The sequence below is a fragment of the Gymnoscopelus microlampas genome (assembly GCF_963454915.1).
Source record: "Gymnoscopelus microlampas genome assembly, chromosome: 11".
Lineage (NCBI taxonomy): Eukaryota > Metazoa > Chordata > Actinopteri > Myctophiformes > Myctophidae > Gymnoscopelus > Gymnoscopelus microlampas.
In genome coordinates this window covers 13,946,047-13,968,922 of record NC_139948.1, presented here as the reverse complement: position 1 = coordinate 13,968,922, position 22,876 = coordinate 13,946,047, and the positions used below count along the sequence as shown (strand labels likewise).

At 41.9% G+C, this 22,876-nt stretch overlaps 1 protein-coding gene across 1 annotated transcript in view; it reads left to right on the top strand.

Moving 5' to 3' along the window:
- The window catches only part of LOC311054965 (uncharacterized protein), a 110,103-nt gene that overhangs the window by 53,004 nt on the left and 34,223 nt on the right, over positions 1–22,876 (top strand). Inside the window, 12 exon segments of the mRNA XM_084071013.1 lie at positions 689–816; positions 1,193–1,254; positions 1,447–1,601; positions 1,734–1,805; positions 2,677–2,839; positions 2,958–3,232; positions 3,804–3,949; positions 4,033–4,336; positions 4,817–4,979; positions 5,098–5,366; positions 6,066–6,223; positions 6,310–6,526. Coding sequence (XP_083927139.1) covers positions 689–816; positions 1,193–1,254; positions 1,447–1,601; positions 1,734–1,805; positions 2,677–2,839; positions 2,958–3,232; positions 3,804–3,949; positions 4,033–4,336; positions 4,817–4,979; positions 5,098–5,366; positions 6,066–6,223; positions 6,310–6,526 — 2,112 coding nt within the window.

The window sequence follows — 22,876 nt, the reverse complement described above, 5'->3', positions numbered from 1 at the left end:
GCCGTCACGACCTAAATCACCACATAAAAATGCTCTTTTGTCTTTTACCTGGCTAAAGAGCAATAATTCCCTGCAAAGGCTGCTCATTTCATCTAACCTAGCCAGTTGACCCATATTTTGGTTGAATTACTGTATTTAAAACCCCAAACCTCAGTATAAGTCCTAAAACAGAACACAGATATTTAACTGCTGAGTGTCAGCAGACTGTCATCAGTGACACACCTTTTACCTTTACTTACATGGTGAACATTTGCTGCATATACTGTACAGCCTAATTTCCCCATTCATTCAATTGTACAAATTCACACATGTGAGCTACAAAGCATTGTAGCTTGGCTATTTTCAGCAAAGAGATTAGTTGTAGAAGAACTGGAGAATCTAGTATAGAGTGGTTAAGCCTGATTTATACTTCCTCGTATGACAGAGCATAAATTAAATGCAACTGCAGCACCCAATGCAATTACAAAACCAGTCAATGCAACACCATCACCAGTCAATGCTACCACAGGACCAGTCAATGTAGCCACAGCCCCAGTAAACATAAGCTACCACCGAAGGTGAAACAACTGAACCATTAGTCAAAAGAACTTTACCACTAATGACTTTGAATATATCACTACTCAGTTCAGCTATGCTAATTCAATATAACTGCAACTAACTGTTTCTACCCATTCTGTATCATGTGCAGCTACAACACCTGCACTTGCACCACCAAAGGTCGAGTTGGAATTCAAAATACAGCAAACCTTCACACCGGCACTTGCAAATACATCCTCACCCGCATTCCAGAACTTAGCAACCCAAGTAGCTTCAGCGGTAAGTCCATTATGATCATGCAAAGCCTGTCAAAAAATTCTCCATATCTTCAGTAATTCCTCCTATCATGCATTATAATATTGATTTCTGGCAAATGTATAATAATGATGTTTAAAAAGAAACCTACTGTACTGTATGGACATTTTATTGTACAATTTCCTAATAACAAAACGACTTAAAATAATTGAAACTTTATAGAATTAACAAACAACTTCCTCCAGCCTCCAACATGAGAAGAACATTCTTATTCATTAATTAAATGTAAATCTATTAATCATGAACCATGGAATGAACTTGATGGAATAATAATGATTCTTTTTCAGTTTCTCTGTAATTATTCCTGTAATTATTTCAATTATTGAATTTCTGTTTACAGATGGACAACGTTTATAAGACAAAGTTTTCTAATTTCAATCACACCATTGTAACCGGCTTCAGGTATGCACCAATGGTGTTTACTGTTTTAAGTATCTATGTTTTTTTATTAATCGACTAACATATCATTAATTTTTACCTTTAATGTAATCATAAATAACAAAAATGTTGATGCAATATAATTCATAATTATAACCGTAATAATAATAATACAAATAAATCCATTAAAAAAACTTTTCAACATCAATTTTACAGCCCAGGATCAGTAAAGGTACAGGCTGAATTAATATTCAACATAGAGGCAAATGCCACAGTACCAAATGCCACTTCTGTGACTGATACTCTCGTGGCGGCTGCATCCAGCTCTAATTTCTCCCTTCCTGTGAACACATCATCTATTATTGCCACTGGTAAGAATTGTTGACTCAACCGATAAAAGCTCACAACGTGCCTTTTTAATGAAATGTTTAATGACATTACATTTTTTCTTGTTATTAATTATTGCCTGCACAAACATTGATATGAAAGTTTTATTTTTTCAGTGGTTTTGCCGCCATTTCAAGCACCCACAACAGCAGCACCTTTAACAACAATCACAACGAATACATCAGCAGGTACTATTTCATCTAAAATAATTGAAACTGTACTTCAAATGTATAAAACTGCAGCCTTGCAGAAATTCTTAAACTTGATGAATTGATAATTAGTATTGACAAATACTGATAATAGTAACACATTATACAATTCCACTCACAACTCCAGCACCAGTCAATGCAAATAGTCAAAATCAAAAATGTTAGGTTTACTGGTGCTGTAGTTGCATTTATTGTAGGTGATCACATGACTATAGAGATCATGTCTACCGATTCGCGTGAAATTTGGATAAAATCTGAAGGAGTAATATTTAAAAAATGGTTATATATAAATCGGCCTCCTGGTGGCACTATAAAAGGCAGATGTGAAAAATGAAGGGCAAAGGTTTTTCCTTGGCCTCTAGGGAGTGCACATACAAAGATTTAAAAAAAATCAAGTGGCATTTCTTCCTCAGCCTACTGGGAATGTGCGTGCAAAAGTTTACGAAAATGGCACGCTGTGTTTGTGATTTGAGGCATTTTGTTCAAAACGGAGCATTGAAAGCCATTCTTCACCAATCAGGATGGAATATGTAAAATCTGAAAGACCCGTTTTGTTTGATGACTATACTGTGTACCGATTTGCGTGACATTTGGGCGAAATCTGTAGGAGCACTGTCAAAGACGGTCACAGACAGACACACACACACACACACACACACACACACACACACACACACACACACACACACACACACACACACACACACACACACACACACACACACACAGGGACGTATGGACAGGGTGCAAAACATACTCTCTTGCCATGCCTTTCGGCCTGGCGGAGACAATTAAGCATTACTCTATTGGCTTTGCAACCCAGATCAATTGACGGTTGTGTTTTTCTCAGTGTGTGGCCAGCCTCCTCTGAACACCAGGATAGTTGGAGGTGAAGACGCTCCAGCTGGGAGCTGGCCCTGGCAGGCCAGTCTACATGGATCTGGTCGTCACTTCTGTGGAGGATCTCTTATTAACAAGGAATGGGTGCTGTCAGCTGCTCACTGCTTCTCAAGGTGGGAAATTATTATCAGCAAGAGATCCGCTACTCTTCAAAGACCAGTTCATTAATACTTGCAAAAAGAAAAGTGAATATTGTGCTCATTATGGATTGTCTTTTTTCTTTACTCCTAGAAGTAGTAATAGCCCTGCTGGTCTCACTGTTTATCTGGGTCGGGAGAGTCAAGAACTAGCGAACCCCAACGAGATCTCTCGGTCGGTTAGCCAGGTCATCCGCAACCCCAACTACAACAGTGATACTTTTGATAATGACATCGCGCTTCTGAAACTTGCATCGCCGGTGACGTTTACCGACTATATCCGACCAGTCTGCCTGGCAGCATCAGGGAGCACCTTCTACAGTGGCATCGACAGCTGGATCACTGGCTGGGGCACCATTGGAAGTGGTCGTGAGTATAGTGAATCAAAACTAAGTCCATTTTATTTGTAGCATTTCATACCGGGTGAATTAAACAACAACCAAACAACAAACCATACAGCCCCCCACACACATACTCCTCCACACGCACGCGCACACACACGCACGCACGCACGCACGCACGCACGCACGCACGCACGCACGCACGCACGCGCACGCACGCACGCACGCACGCACGCACACACACACACACACACACACACACACACACACACACACACACACACACACGTATTGTCCTTGGTCGATAATTAAAAGAAGAAATATAAACACAGAGATTTAGATAGATTTATATGTTTATCTCAGTGTCTGATGATCTAGTTTTGTTTACAAATAGTGAGCAGGTCATAGTTAGGAGCTAACAGCTAAGCCATTTAAAGCCACGTATCTTATAAATTGTGCAGCACAGAAAGAGAGGATGGGAGATATGTTCATATCAGGTAGTCATCACCGTTATGCAGCGGGTCAGTTGACTGTGATTAAAGAAAACAGAACATTTGATATAGTAATTTGCTCATGAAACTGACTTTGTGTCTCCCTAGTTGCCCTCCCTTCCCCCCAAAACCTCCAGGAGGTGGAGGTTCCAGTGGTGGGTAACAGACAGTGTAACTGCAACTATGGAGTGGGCTCCATCACTGGCAATATGATCTGTGCTGGACTTAGTGCTGGAGGGAAGGACTCATGTCAGGTGATCATTTGATTGGTTGTCTTCATTGTGGGTATTTCTTCCTGGAAATATCTTATTGTTTTAATGCATGTGTTTCCCGACAGGGAGATTCCGGAGGCCCAATGGTGAGCAAAGAAGGTGCCCGCTGGATTCAGTCTGGAATAGTGAGCTTCGGTCAGGGTTGTGCCCTGCCTAATACCCCTGGAGTCTACGCCAGAGTGTCTCAGTACCAGTCTTGGATCAACAGTCAGATCACCAGCGACCAGCCAGGATTTATCACCTTCACCTCCTCTGGGACTAACAGTGACCTGAACGTCACCTGTACTGGCGTGCCACCAGTCGGAACAGCTACACCAACTATACCAACTACACCTACCAACACCATCCCTCCTACAACCACATCCAAACGTGAGTGGCCGTCACAACCTAAATCACCACATAAAAATGCTCTTTTTTCTTTTACCTGGCTAAAGAGCAATAATTCCCTGCAAAGGCTGCTCATTTCATCTAACCTAGCCAGTTGACCCATATTTTGGTTGGATTACTGTGTGTAAAACCCCAAACCTCAGTGTAAATTCTAAAACAGAACACAGATATTTAACTGCTGAATGTCTCCAGTGACACACCTTTCAACTTACATGATGAACATTTGCTGCATATACTGTACAGCCTATGCTATTTTCCCATTCATTCAGTCGTACAAATTCACACATGTGAGCTACAAAGCATTGTAGATTGACTATTTTCAATCAAAGAGATTTGTCGTAGAAGAATGGAGAATCTAGTATAGAGTCCTGTTAAAGTGGTTTAGCCTGATTTATACTTCATTGTATGACAGAATATAAATTAAGCATTACTCTATTGGCTTTGGCCGGTTGTGTGTCTCAGTGTGTGGCCAGCCTCCTCTGAACACCAGGATAGTTGGAGGTGAAGACGCTCCAGCTGGGAGCTGGCCCTGGCAGGCCAGTCTACAAACCTCTAGTGGTCACTTCTGTGGAGGATCTCTTATTAACAAGGAATGGGTGCTTTCAGCTGCTCACTGCTTCTCAAGGTGGGATATTATTATCAGCAAGAGATCCGCTACTCTCCCAAGACCATTTCATTAATACTTGCAAAAAGAAAAGTGAATATTGTGCTCATTATGGCTTGTCTTTTTTCTTTACTCCTAGTAATAGCCCAGCTGGTCTCACTGTTTATCTGGGTCGGCAGAGTCAAGAACTAGCCAACCCCAACGAGGTTTCTCGGTCGGTTAGCCAGGTCATCCGCAACCCCAACTACAACAGTTTTACTAGTGATAATGACATCGCGCTTCTGAAACTTGCATCGCCGGTGACGTTTACCGACTATATCCGACCAGTCTGCCTGGCAGCATCAGGGAGCACCTTCTACAGTGGCATCGACAGCTGGATCACTGGCTGGGGCCACATTGGAAGTGGTCGTGAGTATAGTGAATCAAAACAAAGTCCATTTTATTTGTAGCATTTCATACCGGGTGAATTAAATAACAACCAAACAACAAACCATACAGCCCACCACACACACACACACACACACACACACACACACACACACACACACACACACACACACACACACACACACACACACACACACACAATTCAATTTTCAATTCAATTCAAAGGGCTTTATTGGCATGAGAAAACATACGTTTACATTGCCAAAGCAAAAAGCACAATACAACAATACAGCAATACAATCAAAACAAAAAATGTACATTTGAAAGTCAGAACACACACAGCATTTATAAAGTCAACCATCCACAATTCCGATGATATCATATTTATCTTTATCTTGTGATTGATTCATGTGTATTGTCTCTGGTCGATAATTAAATTATGAATTAAACACACAGAGATTTAGATAGAAATTCAATGTTTATCTCAGTGCCTGATGATCTGGTTTGGTTTACAGATAGTGAGCAGGTCAGAGTAGTTAGGAGCTAAGCCATTTAAAGCCAAGTATATTATAAATGGTGCAGTACAGAAAGAGAGGATGGGAGATATGTTCATATCAGGTAGTCATCACCGTTATGCAGCGGTTCAGTTGACTCTGATTAAAGATAACAGAACATTTGATATAGTCATTTGCTCATGAAACTAACTTTGTGTCTACCTAGTTGCCCTCCCTTCCCCCCAAAACCTCCAGGAGGTGGAGGTTCCAGTGGTGGGGAACAGACAGTGTAACTGCAACTACACTCCACTGTTTGGAGTGGGCTCCATCACTGGCAATATGATCTGTGCTGGACTTAGTGCTGGAGGGAAGGACTCATGTCAGGTGATCATTTGATTGGTTGTGTTCATTGTGAGTATTTCTTCCTGGAAATATCTCATTGTTTTAATGCAGTATGTGTTTCCCTACAGGGAGATTCCGGAGGCCCAATGGTGAGCAAAGAAGGTGCCCGCTGGATTCAGTCTGGAATAGTGAGCTTCGGTGTGGGTTGTGCCCTGCCTAATACCCCTGGAGTCTACGCCAGAGTGTCTCAGTACCAGTCTTGGATCAACAGTCAGATCACCAGCGACCAGCCAGGATTTATCACCTTCACCTCCTCTGGGACTAACAGTGACCTGAGCGTCACCTGTGCTGGCGTGCCACCAATCGGAACAGCTACACCAACTATACCAACTACACCTACCAACACCATCCCTCCTACAACCACATCCAAACGTGAGTGGCCTTAAACAACCTAAATCACCACATGAAAATGCTCTTTTGTCTTTTACCTGGCTAAAGAGCAATAATTCACTGCTAAGGCTGCTCATTTCATCTAACTTAGCCAGTTGACCCATATTTTGGTTGATTTATAGTGGGTCAGACTCATTAAGGTTAAGAACATTTAAATATAACAATAAGCTCTGCAAAGAGGGGTTCACAGAGTTGGAGTTTCAGTAGAACTAGCGCGACAGAAATGCTATGAACTCCTTCCTTTGATGACTATACTGTGTACCGATTTGCGTGACATTTGGGCGAAATCTGTAGGTGCACTGTCAAAGACGGACACACACACACACGCTCCCGTGCACAGCTTAGATAGAGTAAGAAGGCCTACATTAAAGAGCATGCCATTATAGGAAATGTTTTTGGTAACTCTCACTTGGCTGCCTCACATCACATGACAAACATTAGATAAGCTCTCTCAGGCCAACTCTTATAAACATGATCAAAAGCGCTATGTAGTTTGCAGTTAATATAAAAAAACACTGGTATGATGTCTTATTGGTGGAGGTATAAATGCTGTACAAACTGTTTTCACAATTTTTAAGTAGTACTACTACCACCACCACCAACAACTACTACTACTAATACTGCAGTAGCCTACCACTCTCCAAAACTGTGAAGAAGAAAAAAAGACACTGTAGACTTTCTTTTAAAAGTTCTTACATTTTTGTTCCATTTTAGCTTTGGTCTGTGGCAGTGCCCCTTTGAACACTCGTATTGGTGGAGCCGCCTTAGTGACAACAGAAGGTCTGTGGCCATGGATGGCCAGCTTACAGAAGAATGGTACACATGTCTGTGGTGGGACTCTGATGGCAGCCGACTTTGTCATGAGTGATGCCAGCTGCTTCTCGAGGTAACGCATTACAATTCTGACAGTCTTACCTACCCTGTGTGACATGAAAGCAGAGGCATGCAACAATATATCTTCTGCCAATATAACAACCAAAAGTACAAATATTATACACTGTTATATCAGCTGTAGTTTTAAAGAGTTTACAATCTATAAATATTTACCAGAATTCACAAAAAAAAAGGAAATCGAACTAAATAAATTATAAAATGGAATGTACTTTATCATTCCAAGTTTACTTAATTTCTTTCCTCGTTCCCCATAACTACTTTAAAGGGGCTACACCATGAATTAAAAAAATATATATTATATATAAATATTGCCCCCTAATACGTTTTATACAGGTTGTAAGCCTAAAAAACATCCAGATATTTTTTCTCACAATCTGACTGTCTGTCATTCCAAGCTTTTTCAGCTGCAATACCAAAACGTCCTATTGGGCAGGGGGGAGCTACTGAGCAATTCTGTCTGGCCATCGTCAATGCAAAATCTGTGCAAGTGACATCACTTGCACAGCCATTCTGAAATGGCCTGACACGCCCATTCAGGAAATCCATGAAATGAGCATGAATGACTGAATGTTAAAAAAAAATATTTTTTTGGGTACAAGAGACTCTGGGGAGCCCAAAAATACTATAAACCTAAAGAAAAATGAAATTCATGGTGTAGCCCCTTTAAGGGGAAATGGGAAAGGTGGTAGTTTCTGGTACCCGGGGACGGGAAATTGCTTTTAGAGCTTCAACCAGCTGATGGCTTCCCAGATGGCTCTGAGGAGTCCATGTGGGGGAGCTGTAGAGTCTTCTTGCTCAGAGAAGCTTTGACAAGCACAATGGCCGAGCTGAAGGTGGAACAGGCGACCTAATTCCCAGATGGTCTCTCCACCCACTCAGCTATACAGCCATTCCAATAATATAGTGTTTTTGCATTGCCATCTTTAATCATTTAGAATTACTTTATCAGTAAGTTTTTCTTCAGATCACATGGTGGTATTACAGTGTTTGTACACTGTATTTGGCCGCAGACCCCTATCTGAAAAGATTTTGTGCCAGGGACCCCCAAAAGAGATTTTTTTTTTCAAAATGTTTCAAGAAAAAATAATGTAAAAAAGGAGTTCTACAAACTCATAAGGCGTCACATTGAGACAATTGTAAAAGTATAAAATAGGGTTAAGTGTTTAGACTGATATTGATGCTTTATTATCTCATTTAGCTGGGGGCCCCTGGAACCCCCCAAGGACCCCAGGTGTCCCTGGACCCCACTTTGGGAACCACTGGTCTATGCATGGAAATGTGTGTCTTCAAACAGCAGTGCAGCACCCTTCACTAAGTTAACCCTTTCTGTCTCAGTTCACCTGATGTGTCCGAATGGACCGTCATCCTGGGCCGTCTGAAGCAGAATGGCGCCAACCCATTTGAACAGACTCTGACTTTGACAGAAATCACCATGAGCACGCTGACCGGTGACAACAACGTGGCAGTTCTCAAACTGGCTTCCCAGCCCACCTTCTCTGACCACATCCAACCAATCTGCGTGGACACTGGTTCAGACACCTTCGCAGCAGGTTCTACGTGCTGGGCAGTGGGCTGGGGATTGGGAGAAGGAGGAGGTGAGTTTGACCCCACCCCCTAAATTGGGCTGGGGTCATTTTTGACTGAAAATGCAACGATAGAAATTTATACTCAGTCTTGAACTTCAAGGGCCCTATTCCTTCAAGGGTCCTATTTGCTATTCTGGGACACCTCCCTTACCCGCTAAACACCTGCGCTACCCGTTACATTATGCTTAGGTGTGGTTTGGGCGTTACAATGATAAAACCAATCACCGTGCCAGATGCCATTACCTTTAAGAGAAGACTGCGAAGACTGCGCCAACATATATACATATGCACATTGTTTAATGGACAACATGTATAGGTTTGAAGTGCTCATGTGGCCTATTATAGTCGCTTCTTTTGGGCTTGTTTTCATAGACCTGGTTAATTATTTCTCGCAAATTCTGGCAACAACTCTACAGTCGCACAGTGGGAATCTTACATGGAGCACACACACCCGATGTTTGGCTTCTAAGGTCTGGACTTTGATTGCCTTTCAATAAAACCACATTTGATAGACAAAAGTATCACCTACATGTTACTGATTAGAGATAATTTTGTATTTTTGTAACCAGTTAATTATTTCCTGCGTAATCGATGAATAAAACTGACGTGTGTAAATTGGAGCATTGCATTGCGCGATGCATAGATTGTCTTCTTTAAATAGACTATCATCTTATATAAACACAATTGACACAAGGAATTGACACCCTCCCTTCTGCTGATTATAGCAAAATTAGAATCACAGAGATTTGTTGACAATAATGGCCTAGTAGAGAGAGGTGCGGGCTGTGCGCCCTGGCCGTCTCCACAAATCCATTGCAGTCTGTGCGCTCTTGCGTGTGGTTTTAGAATCCGCTGTGTGCTTTCCCAAAGGAGTGTGGGCAGAATGGCAATTTTGGGGATATAGCAACAACACGCCCACGGGCACGCCTCCACCCGCAAATAACGGGGTCGGCATAATGGAGAACAGGTATAACGGGTGCAGAATAGCGTTTAGGGACAACGCCAGCTCCATTATCTGTATTTCACGGGTAATGGGTAGAAAATCGCGGGTAATGGTTAACTGGTACGGTAGCTTGGCACAGAATAGAGCGGCAAGTCTTTGAACTTTACCACACAAATTGCTCATTTTATTTTTCATTTCTTATTCAGACCTTGAGGCATTATATTGTACCATTAATTTGCAGCAATACTCAAAATGGTTCAACTTATGTGAAACATACCTTTTTTGGAAGTATATTTACATGAATGCTGTGGATTATGTGTATAGTTGTCCAGGTTAAACAGTGTCAATTTCTTGGCTTCCTCTTCTGTCTTCCCAACCTCAGAGCAACAAGATCTACAGGAGGTTGAGACCTCTGTGGTGGATTGTGGGAACGCCTCATCTAGTAGTGACTCCATATGTACAGGAGCTGTGACACTGCAGCAGGTAGAGCTTCTCTTTTGGATACCACACTGCAGTATGCAAAGGCCAATTCATGCTTTGTCACATGGTTTTAACATCGGTAACAGATTTTCAAACGGGAAAACCCGACATGATGCAGTGCGTTTTTCACTTGAAAATCTGTTTCCGCAGGCGACACTGTAGAGTAGGCCTATGAATTAGGCTGAAGTAAATTAGAGCTACTATCGATAATTCTCTTGCCGATTATTCTATCGCTTACCTTTTCGATTAATCAAACAATCGAGATGTGTTTTTGTTATACACTGTATCAACAAATCTATGTATTAAAATTAATTTCATAATCTATTAAATCGATTATTTATGGTATCGTTGAAATGTTTTGTCTATAATGAGACGAGAAAAAAAAGACAAATATAAATCAATGTTTCCCCCCAAATTTGATTTGAGTAAGTCAGTTATTTCTTTTTTTAATATTCAATTTAGTCGATAACTTGGTTTAACCATGTACTGAATCAACTGTGTGCCTCTACAGGGTGATGCTGGAGGTCCTCTGATGTGTAAGCAGGGTGCCTTTTGGTTCCAGACTGCGGTGTTGACCGTCTCCGACAGCGGCAATCAAACGCGGGGAAAGGCATCATCACCATCGGTTTTCACCAAGACGACCCGCTTCCAGTCCTTCCTGGTGAATACAGTGGGGAGCCTGTTGTCTCCAACTAGCACCACTTCACCCAGCGTGGACACTACCACCACATCTTCACCCAGCGTGGACGCTATCGCCACATCCTCTGCTCCTCACACTCCTTTATCATTTATCCTCCTCCCTCTCACATCACTGAGCATCCTTCTGTCTTTCTGGTACTAGCCTCCAACTGTTCCACGGGTGTAGTCTAGTGGTTCTCAAACGTTTGCATGTCAAAGACCCCCAAAATGATTTTGTATTTGGCCGCGGACCTCCATCTCAAAATATTCTTTGGCAAGCGACACTGTTATACTACGGAGTATAAATTAGGCTACTATAGGCTTAGGTTGGTTGGCTGAATCAGCTGATGTGAGACCAGAACGGTATTTTATGAAGGTTTGTTAGGTTCACTTGACATAGTGCTTGAAAAAGCATGTCATCCTCTTAAAATGGCCCATAATGGATGGCTGTTATTTATTAATAATGTTTGGCAGGGGACTATGCTTTGGCAATATAATCCACAGAGAGTGATCAAAAAGGTCAACCAAAGAACACGCTTTTTGTATAGGATTGCCTCTCTAGTCAGTAAGAATACCTTGATGATTCTTGCAGGGGCCCTCATACAAGGTCATTTCGATTATGCATGCACCTCATGGTATCGCAACACCACCAAGGCCTTAAAAACAAGGCTCCAAACATCCCAAAACAAATTAGAAAGGCTACTTCTTGGCCTCAAACACAAAACCCATCTAACCCCTGCTAATTTTGCTAGGATTTGATGGCTTAGGGTTGAGAACAGAGTACAGCAACTTACAATGGGCCTGGTCTTCAAGATACGCCACAACATTGGGATGGGAACGTAAATGAAGTCCACGATCATAACACCAGAGGCAGCTCCACGGATCCTGTTCAACCCAGATTTGTCTCAACAAAGGGAATGAACTCGTTCTCATGATACAACAAAAACAAAAATGTGGAATGCCCTATAAAGGAGTAAAGACCCTATTCACTTTCAAAACTGCCCTAAAGAAACACCTTCAGGAGGCTGCAAATCGAAAATGGCCCCTGTCAAAGTCTTCACCTAACCCCCCCCCCCCCACCAACCACCCCTCCCCGAACTTTTCCTTTTTTTTCTCTTGTACACATTTTTTACTTTTCATTCCAGTAGCCTGTAAGCTGAATGTAAGACGTTCTTAGGGTGACCACCTTCAAACAGGCCCATTGAGGGACAGATGAACCCGTTTCTGCTGCGCGCGTGTGCATGAGGACCCCCCCGCGCGTGCGTAAAGCGGGGCGGATTGGGTTCGTTTTTTCCCAGTTTTTGGTTTCTTTATTTCGGTTTTAGGGTTAGGATTAGGGTTAGGTTAGGGTTGTGTTATTTAATTCTTATTTTTGCCTGATTTTACCGATTTATTATCAAAACAAAATAATTTCTTTTTTCCATATCTTTGATTTCCGGGACATTGCTCTGCTTGTGCGGGATGCGGGACAGAGGGTCCAATTTCGGGACTGTCCCGCGAATTTTCGGGACGGGTGGTCACCCTAGACGTTCTGAATAGTAGTGTGTATATCTGTCTGTCTCTTATACTATGTCATCATGATGTGTGTGTGTGTGGGATCTCATTTTAAACAAGCTTAGTGCTTTATGAGCCTTCCAGTTTAGTAGACCTTGTATTGTGAATTTGTACTTCCATGTACTGTTGTTCTCATATCTTTCTAAATAAAGTACATCAATCATCAATCAGGTGTCCAGTTATTGAAAAACCAAGGACGAGGCAGAGGTGAAGAACTCCATGATGTGGACTCGCAAGCTCACAACCTATGACGCCACTGTTATGAACATTCAGGAATGTTAAGAAGAGCTGAAATTAGGTTACTGTTATGACATGCACCTGTTAATCAAACTTTCACATACAGTAGAGCTGTTTTATTATTCTACACAAGAGGGCGTGCTGCATGTTGAATTTAAACAAAAAGGGCTTCCTCGAGTTACAAACAAATCTCTTTTTAAAGTTACAGTACGGTACAGTACAGTATGTTTATGAAAATATTTGAGGCGACAAATATTCAATACATTAACAGAAACTCCATCGGCACTGCCTTGTTTGATAATTATATATTTTTTACTTTGTGGACCAACGTGATATCCAGGCCAATGGCCAAAAAAGCAAAAACACATTGCCCTCTTGTTGTATTCTGTTGTTTTCACTGTTTGTTTTTGGTAGACAGGGATGTCTTTGGTCCCCGTCCACCAAAATAAACAGTGTGTTTGGTGTTTCAAGAGTGTTTCTGCAAACACCACAACACCCCTCCAGTGTCTGATGACTGCTGGTATAGAGGGAAATCATTGGTTAAAAAAAAAGAAAAAAAGAATATCTATTGTTTTGTTATGTAAACACAGGGTAAAGTTATACATTTTCAACTAAAAGCTGACACAATGTGTCCCATTTTTGTTGCTGAAAATCTGTTTGTGTATGTGTGTTTTTGCAAGCTCAACACCTTGCCCACGACAGACCCAGATGGAGAAACCTGGTTGCTACGATTGGCTCTACACGCCTTAGATGACAGCCCCGCTGCCTCATCTATAAGAAGTGCAAGAGGACTAAGTAAGTAAGTAAGAAGTACACTGTAAAGTTTACAATGTGTTTCATACTGGACTTTACAGTCAACTTATTGACCATTAATGAGTACAATTTGTTATGTGATTATGATTATGATATTGTTGTTGTCGGGCAGAAACCTCCAATATCTCCATATTTTTTTACTTTTTGTGTTATTTCATAAATCAATGCCCTACTTGATCACACTATAGTGTCACACAAAAGCATAGCATAGCATAGCAGATCCGCAAGCTCCAAACACGGCGTGAAGTGACACGTTTTGAGCTTGTAGATCTGCTACTTTTGCTGTATTTGACATTTTATCCTGAAAAGTAACAGTTTTGGACACAATGAGGTTGTAAAGGTATGACTTTAGCTGTAAATACTCCTTCTGCGCCTAAAATTTCATTTTTTATGTTTAATGTGTTACTAGCAGATGTACTAAGGGAACATAACTATATGCTAATATGAACTTCTCAGGGGTTTGGGTATGGTACAGTACAGTACCGTATGCGTCAAGTAAATATTGTAGATACTGTTCAAATGTTCATGAAGACAGGTTGTTCAACCTTTACTAATTTGTATTGTTGTTTTATTAACACTAGAGGTTCGGGCCGCTACTCGGCCCGCACACCTACGTCGCACCGCCGATCCGACTGATATGCCCATATATGGAGGTCTATGTATCTGTCAGTCCTTGAACTTTTAATGCCCATATATGGGCATTAAAAGGTCGCATGGCCTTCGCCTTCAGGGCCCCTACACTTTGGAATGCCCTGCCCCTGGAGATCAGGCTCACTGAGTCTGTCCCCCGGTTTAAATAGCCGATCTACAAGCTCACAACAAGTCGCAAAGCCACGCGTTGTGAGCGTGTAGACCGGCTATTTTCAAATAGCCAAAGTATATAGGGATAAAGTGGTTAATGCAGGTTTTGTAATAATTATACACATCTACAGTTTACTTAAGGACAATATTTGCCTCGCAGATGTAATGGAGTACAAGTAAAAGTACTGCAAATTGAAGATAATCCAGTAAAGTGAAAACTCCTCAAATTTGTACAGTACTTGAGTACAAACAAATACATTATCTATCTATCTATCTATCCATCAGCATAAAAACGGATATTATATCTATATCTATATCTATCTATCTATCTATCTATCTATCTATCTATCTATCTACATCTAGCCTGTCTGTCTGTCTGTCTGTCTGTCTGTCTGTCTGTGAACACATTCATTAATAAGATGTATGATGATTCATTATATTATTATACGATTTTTTTTTAAATATAATGATTACGTGCCTCATGATTATTATACGATCATATATCTTATAAAAATATAATAATCATATGACATAATTAATCATCATATAAGTGTGTGTGTGTGTGTGTGTGTGTGTGTGTGTGTGTGTGTGTGTGTGTGTGTGTGTGTGTGTGTGTGTGTGTGTGTGTGTGTGTGTGTGTGTGTGTGTGTGTGTGTGTAATGTGTATACAATATATGTAAATGACCACCAAGTTGGTGGTCATTTACATATATACAAAATATCAATATATACCAGTTGGTGGCACCAACTAAAGGTTATTGATACTTGCTAGTTATAGTTATCTTTTTATCGATAGCTGTTTATTTACTGATGCCATGGTTCGTTTTTGTTTTTTGTGTGTTTTGCAAAAGGTCCACTAGGTGGCAGCGTTTCCCCATTTGTTTTGGACATCCTTCTACTCGAGAGCGTCTCCTTCTCAAACCCCAATGCTTCTATTGAGCCCCCCGCCACAGGAGTGGCCCAATTCTCTCACAAATGATACGTAGCCTGCGAGTTAGTTCTGGCAGCATACACTCGAGATAGGTTACATGCATTGCTCATTCTATGAGGCTGGTTACAGCGTCATGAAGACCCATACAGTACGTCATACTCTGACGTGGCAGTCACGTCAGTCAGTTGTCCAATCGGGCGGGTTATTTAAGCTCACCTTCATCTGTGTTCTGTCTGCTTTGTGTTTCATAGGTGTTGTAGGCAGCGTTTGCTCCCAGCACCACCAGTGGGCTCTGCTATTGTTCTGTTCCCCAGGGGGGGTTGTTATGTATATCTATCTCCCTGCTCTTAATGGTTAATGATGGCTGTATGATTGTGCTGAGCAGGGAGAAAAAATATAGCAGAGCCTGAACGCCAAAATAAAATATTACATCCACACTTGTATTCTCATTCTATTATATTGCTTAAATATATTCGGTCTATAATATTGGTTCAATCTTTCGTGAGTTATCTGACAGAACTTGCTACAAAAATCGCTCATGCTAAACTATATAATCTCCTACATTTCATTTTCCACCTTCACATGTGTCTCCTTCTGTAATAATCAAAAAGTGCTATATATTTCGCAATTTACTTCCGGATGGTTCGTTTCACAACCTTTTTTGCCACATCCGTCACGGGAAAGAAACAAGCACTGCCATGGTCTATGGAAGCGAGCCCAAAAGCGCGCCCAAATAAGCCCAAAATCGCTTATACAAAAAGTCAGACCTGGCAACGCAGCCTACGCCAATCATGTGTGAGAGATCTGCAAGCTATGGGGCAGAGACGCCATGTGCCATACACCGTACCTTAGCAACAACGAAAGCGCTCACCCTCATTGGTCGTGTCACGCTAAGAGCAGTTTCCATTTTTCCCCCCCCCAAAATAATCTTATTTGAACTGGGGACCCCCCCATTTTGTTTGACTCCGTTCCACAAGTCAATATTGTGAAAATAGCAGATCTACAAGCTCAAAACGCCTCACGTTGAGACAAGGGCGTATCGTCATAGAGGCCAACGGGGCCCGGTCCACGTTAGAACCCACCGTACGCTACTGCGTTGAGAGGCGTTGTAAGCTTGTAGATCGGCTATTTTCAACATGTTTGCCTCTTTCTTATATTATTTGACAATGTGGCCAATGTTTTATAGTATAGTTTGTTGACTACTTTTGTTGCAGTAATGGTCTTTTCCTGTATACTTTCGTTTTTTTATTGTCTCCGCCAGGCCGAAAGGCATGGCGCGAGAGTATGTTTTACCCCCTGTCCGTCCGTCTGTCCGTCTGAGTAGGGGGTGCTAACCACAAAAAATGGCCAAATCGTTACGCGGCGGATAAAAGCATGAAATTTGATACAGATGTCCCTTGGGTCATCCTAAAACATCCTAGAAGGGGTGCCCAAAAAAATTCAAAATGGCCACCTAAACGGTTGACCGTTGACTCAAAAGACACCAAAATAATCTCCAAAAAGCATAAGATTTGGCACATATGTCCCTTGGGTCATCCTAAGACATCCTAGAAGGGGTGCCCAAAGGAATCTGAAACAGGAAGTGAGTTATTGACAAAATTGAAAATGGCCGCCTAGTGTTGTCGATTGACTCAAAAGACAACTAAAGAATCTCATAAAAGCATACAATTTGGCACACATGTCCCTTTGGTCATCCTAAGACATCCTAGAAGGGGTGCCCAAAAAAATCTTAAACAGGAAGTGAGTTATTGACAAATTTTAAAATGACCGCCTACAGTGTTATCGATTGACTCAAAAGACAACTAAATAATCTCATAAAAGCATACAATTTGGCAGATGTCCCTTGGGTCATCCCAAGACATCCCAGAAGGGGTGCCCAAAAAAACTTAAACAGGAAGTGAGTTATTGGCAAAATTGAAAATGACCGCCTACAGTGTTGTCGATTGACTCAACAGACAACTAAAGAATCTCATAAAACCATACAATTTGGCATACATGTCCCTTGGGCCATCCTAAGACATCCTAGAAGGGGTGCCTGAAATGATCTGAAACAGGAAGTGAGTTATTGACTAAATTGAAAATGGCCGTGTACAGTGTTGACAGATGATGCAAAAGACACTCATAAAAAATAATCTCATAAAAGCATGCTAATTTGGTACAAATGTCCCTTGGGTGATCTGAATGCATCTTAAGGGGTGCCAAAAGTTGTAATAGTCTCTCAATGGAAAAACTCCTCCCCCACGGGCTGCACTGCTACAACATTCAAATCGAGCAGTTTGCCAATCTGGCATTTGGTCCAGAAGCACTGAAAGCTATGCAATCTCTACCATCTCCTGACAAATATGGATGGATTAAAGTCGCTGATTCGTGGACACCTTTATGGACACTCTTGCCAGAGGCTGCCAAAGTTCGTAGAGAACTCAAGTGTGGCTCCAAAGCTGAGCCCTTCTGTTCGAGAAAGTGTAGATGCTGGGATGCTGGGTTACCTTGCAGAGCATTATGCCAATGTGCTGGTAATTGCGAAATGGCACACATGAATGCGTGTAGTTAAAAACTAATCACAAAAAAAACAGTAATGATCAAGAAGAAAATACATGAGAAGTGCAAAATAAATAAGATGCAGAGAGTAAAATAAGAATATGCAGAGCAAGATAAGATGCAGAGTAAAATAAATAAGAATATGCAGAGAGTTAGATAAATAAAGAAGATTCAAAGAGTAAAATAAAAAAAAATAATGCAGAAAGTAAAATAAATAAGATGATGTAGAAATGAAAACAGAAGGTAGACTACAAAATACGGCAGGTTATGCACTGCATAACCTGTCGTATTGAGTCTGCATAATATGCAGACTGCCGTGGTCAACTGTTTAAACAGCCATTTAGAATTTCTTCAACATGGTCCCTTCCTAAAAAGTTTAATAAACAAGCAAACAAACAAATAAATAACCCCTTCTAGGATATATTAAGAAGCACTCAATGTATTGTACGTACCAAATGATACACTTTTATGACGTCCCTTTATGTTTTATTTTGTGTCAACTGCTTTAGGCGGTCACTTCCTGTTTAAAACCTCTTTGGGCACCCCTTGTAGGATGCGTTCAGATCACCCAAGGGACATTTGTACCACATTTCATGCTTTTATGAGATTCTTTAGGTATCTTGCATCATCTTTCACACTGTAGGCGGCCATTTTCAATTTAGTCAATAACTCACTTCCTGTTTCAGATTATTTTGAGCACCCCTTCTAGGATGTGTTAGGATGACCCAAGGGACATATATGCCAAATTGTATGCTTTTTGGAGATTCTATAGGCTTTTTGAGCCAATCGCCAACACTGCAGGCGGCCATTTTCAATTTTGTCAATAACTCACTTCCTGTTGAAGACTTTTTTGGGCACCCCTTCTAGGATGTCTTAGGATGACCCAAGGGACATGTGTGCCAACTTTTATGCTTTTTGAAGATTCTTTAAAGATTCGAAACTGTGCACACACACTCCCTGGAAGCCAATTCCCTGTTATAGTGCCACCAGGAGGCCGCTTTTTGCAAAACACATTTTTTCACAGTACTCCTACTGTCCAAACATCACGCAAATCGGTACACAGTATCTCTATAGTCATTAAAAATCACACCCTGTGTGAAGGAAGCGGTGCCTTTGGGGCGGGCTTTAACGCATTTCAGTTCGTCCCTATTGGTGGTGTGAGTCCACTTACCAAATTTGTACTTGGTAGCATGCTGCAAACTGGAATGATGGCTGTTTAAAGCCCAGCCAATGGGCAGACAGAGGGGGCGGGGCTTAAGTAATGACAGTTAGTCCCTATAGAGCGTCGCAGTTCCCGCCCACTTCCAGTTGCCGGAAGTAAATACTCAATGCATTTTTCCCATTGACTTTTCCGAAAATATTTATATAAATTAATTTAAGCCTAGAATCAAGCTATCCAGGATCCTGGTGAATCGTGACCATAAAACGTTTGATTCTGTGAAAAATCTTTTTTGAAAACGGCAAAACAAAGGGTATTTATTAAACATAGTATATCATATCATTAAATATAAAATTTTAAAAATCACAGAAAAAAAGGTTTTATGGTCATGATTCACCAGAATCCTGGATGGCTTGATTCTAGGCTTAAATTCATTGATATAAATATTTTTGGAAAAGTCAATGGGAAAAATGCATTGAGTATTTACTTCCGGCACCCGGATTCTGCGCAACTGCGATGCTCTATTGCTGGCTTTAGTCCATGTACAAAATTTGTACTCCATAGCATGCTGCGAACTTGAGTTATGGCTGTTTGAAGGCCAGCCAATGGGAAGACAGAGGGGGCGGGGCTTCAGCAATTCATGCTGGTCCCTATTGGTGGTCTAAGTCCACATACCAAATGTGGACTTGGTGGCATGCTGCAAACTGGAGTTATATCTGTTTAAAATCCCGTGCTCATCCCGTGCTCATACGGGCGCTGGGGGTCCCTGGACCCCTCTTTGATAACTTCATCAATTCATGCTCGTGCCTATTGGTGGTCTAAGTCCACATACCAAATGTGGACTTGGTGGCATGCTGCAAACTGGAGTTATAGCTGTTTAAAATCCTGTGCTCATCCCGTGCTCATACGGGCGCTGGGGGTCCCTGGACCCCTCTTTGATATCGTCATCAATTCATGCTCGTCCCTATTGGTGGTCTAAGTCCACATACCAAATTTGGACTTGGTGGCATGCTGCAAACTGAAGTTATAGCTGTTTGCTTCTTTGCCGTGCTCATCCCGTGCTCAAACAAACGGACGTCCCGTGCTCAAACAAACGGACACGCAGACAGAGTCAAACGTAGAGCGGTTGGCACCGCTAAAAATCACACCCTGTGTGAAGGTAGCGGCGCCTTTGATACATTTTGTCATCGATATGTGTTTATAATGTGTTTATAGCCACGTGTCACGTGAAGCTTGACCAATCACTTTGTTGACGTGTCTGACCAATCAGAACGTTGACGGTGAACACGGACAAAGTCAGGTATAGAGCAGGAGCCGCTAGCGCCGCTAAAAAAACGGGTCTTTCAGATTTTTCATATTCCATCCTGATTGGCTAAAAATGGCTTCCAAAGTTTGCAGGACTGCTCCGTTTTTACCAAAATGCCTAAAATTATGAACACAGCATGCACTTTCCGTGCAACTTTGTACCCACATTCCCACTATACCGAGGAAGAAATTCCACTTGCGATTTTTCTAATCAGCCTCATGGTGGCGCTATAACAGCCCGATTTGTGTTTTCACCTATAACTGCACCAATCTGTGTAAAACTTTGTATATGCACTCTCTAAAGGTCAAGAAAAAACCTTTGCCCTGAATTTTTCACATCTACCTTTTATAGCGCCACCAGGAGGCCGACTTATGCAAAACATATTTCTTTACATTACTCCTTCCGATTTTATCAATTTCACGCAAATCGGTACACATGATCTCTATAGTCATGTGATCAAGACGGATCTGTTTAATTTTTCATATTCCATCCCGATTGGCTAAGATTCACATCTAAAGTTTGCAGGAGTGGCCCGTTTAGAACAAAATGCCGCAAATCATGAATGCAGCGTCCGATTACGGTCAACTTTGCACGCACATTCACACTATGTTGAGGAACAAGTGCTACCATTTTAACATTGGCCTGTGGGGGGTCCCCACCGACAGGTTGAGAACCACTGTATTAGGGGAGAGTCAGTGAGAGCTGGATAAACGAGGTAAAATGTGTCAAAAGGAGTCTGTACGGCTGTCGATAAATGAACACATGACGTCGGTGGGAGAGGAGATATTGTGTCTTTTGGACAAACAGCAGCGTGGTGCTGATGTTTGTTGTGTGAAGCAGCTTAATGTCAGAGTGTTTGTGTTGGAGTGCCTCAGTGCGGCTGCAGAGTTCATGTGCAACCTCTGGTTTACATATGGTTTCAAGGTGGGCTAAACGCTAAACCATATGGACCCCATGTCCAGCGGGATCCACTTCAGTCCCAACTGGGATGCCCTTGTGGGACATACGTGTGTTCTACCTGGGTCTTAGGTGGGCCCCACCTAGGCAATTCTATGTGGGGCTGAGGTGGGTCTTAACTGCGATGCCCATGCGGGCTATAAGTAGCTTCTACCTGGCCCTTAGGTGGGCCCCAACTAGCCACGTTTGTGTGGGACCAAGGCGGGTCCTAACTGGGTTTGCCCATGCAGGCTTTAACTGGGTTCCTAGTGGGCCCTAGGTGTAACCAACCAGAGTGCAGTGCCCATCGCTCCAAATGTTGTGACGTCAGGGCTCTCAATACTGCACATTGGTGGAGGAGGAGGGGCCGCAGGGCGACCGCACACATCGCTGAACCAATGGTAGCCCATGGATGTTTCCTCTGGAGATTTAAAATCTGCCCCTCTATGCCACATATCATCCGCGCTACAGGGTCTTCACTGACCGAGCCACGGCCCCACTGGCCCTCATGACGCTACGCCACTTATATGCGCTGCCAAGTGGCCGCGGGCGCTACGTGGGCGTGGCCGCGGGCTAGACGCGAGGCCCCGCGTAGCGGGGCCGAGCTTCTAGTTCAGTCAATACATGGTAACATTGTGGGCATCTCGCGAGAGTGCTATAAAAACCAAGATGGCGACTGCCAGACCATAACGAAGTTTTGTCAGAGATACAAGTTATAAATATTAGTTCTAATTGCATGTTTAACACCCCTTGGAAGGCGGATTGAGGTTTGTGAGTTAAACATTGCATAGTGTGCCAGAGTTTGTGTTTTTTTCCAGTTAAAAAGATCGTTTTTTGTTGCTTTAATGACCACTTCAGTGCTAGTCTCGCGTAGCCAGACAACTATTCCACAATCTCTGAATGCTATAGAGTCTGGAACTACAACTCCCAAAATCCGAGAGAGGAAACTGGCACTTCCGTTCACGAAAATATATTTTAAAATATCTTTACACTTTACTTTTTAATTTCCATTTCTGCTAAGCAGCAAGCTATGTATACTTAGATGATTTGTATTTATATTAGGATAAATTTGCGCAACTGTAAAGACGAAACGGAAATGGAGAGGAGGCTCCACATCCGGTTTATATTCTAATCATGATCAGAGCTTCCGAGTCCCAGACTGTATGACCGGAAACATTTGAAAATTGTGAGAGGCAACAGTCTGGTAACGCGAGACTACTTCAGTGCCAACCATGAGAAATGTATCCGATGTATTATGTCTTCCTAGGCATATTTTGTTTACAAAGGTTAATGTGTACCATTAAGAAGTATATTATTTGTTTATTGTCAATTTCATGCTTATTTGGATAACTTTTGTGTTATTTTGGTCAACTGTTTGTGTATTGACTA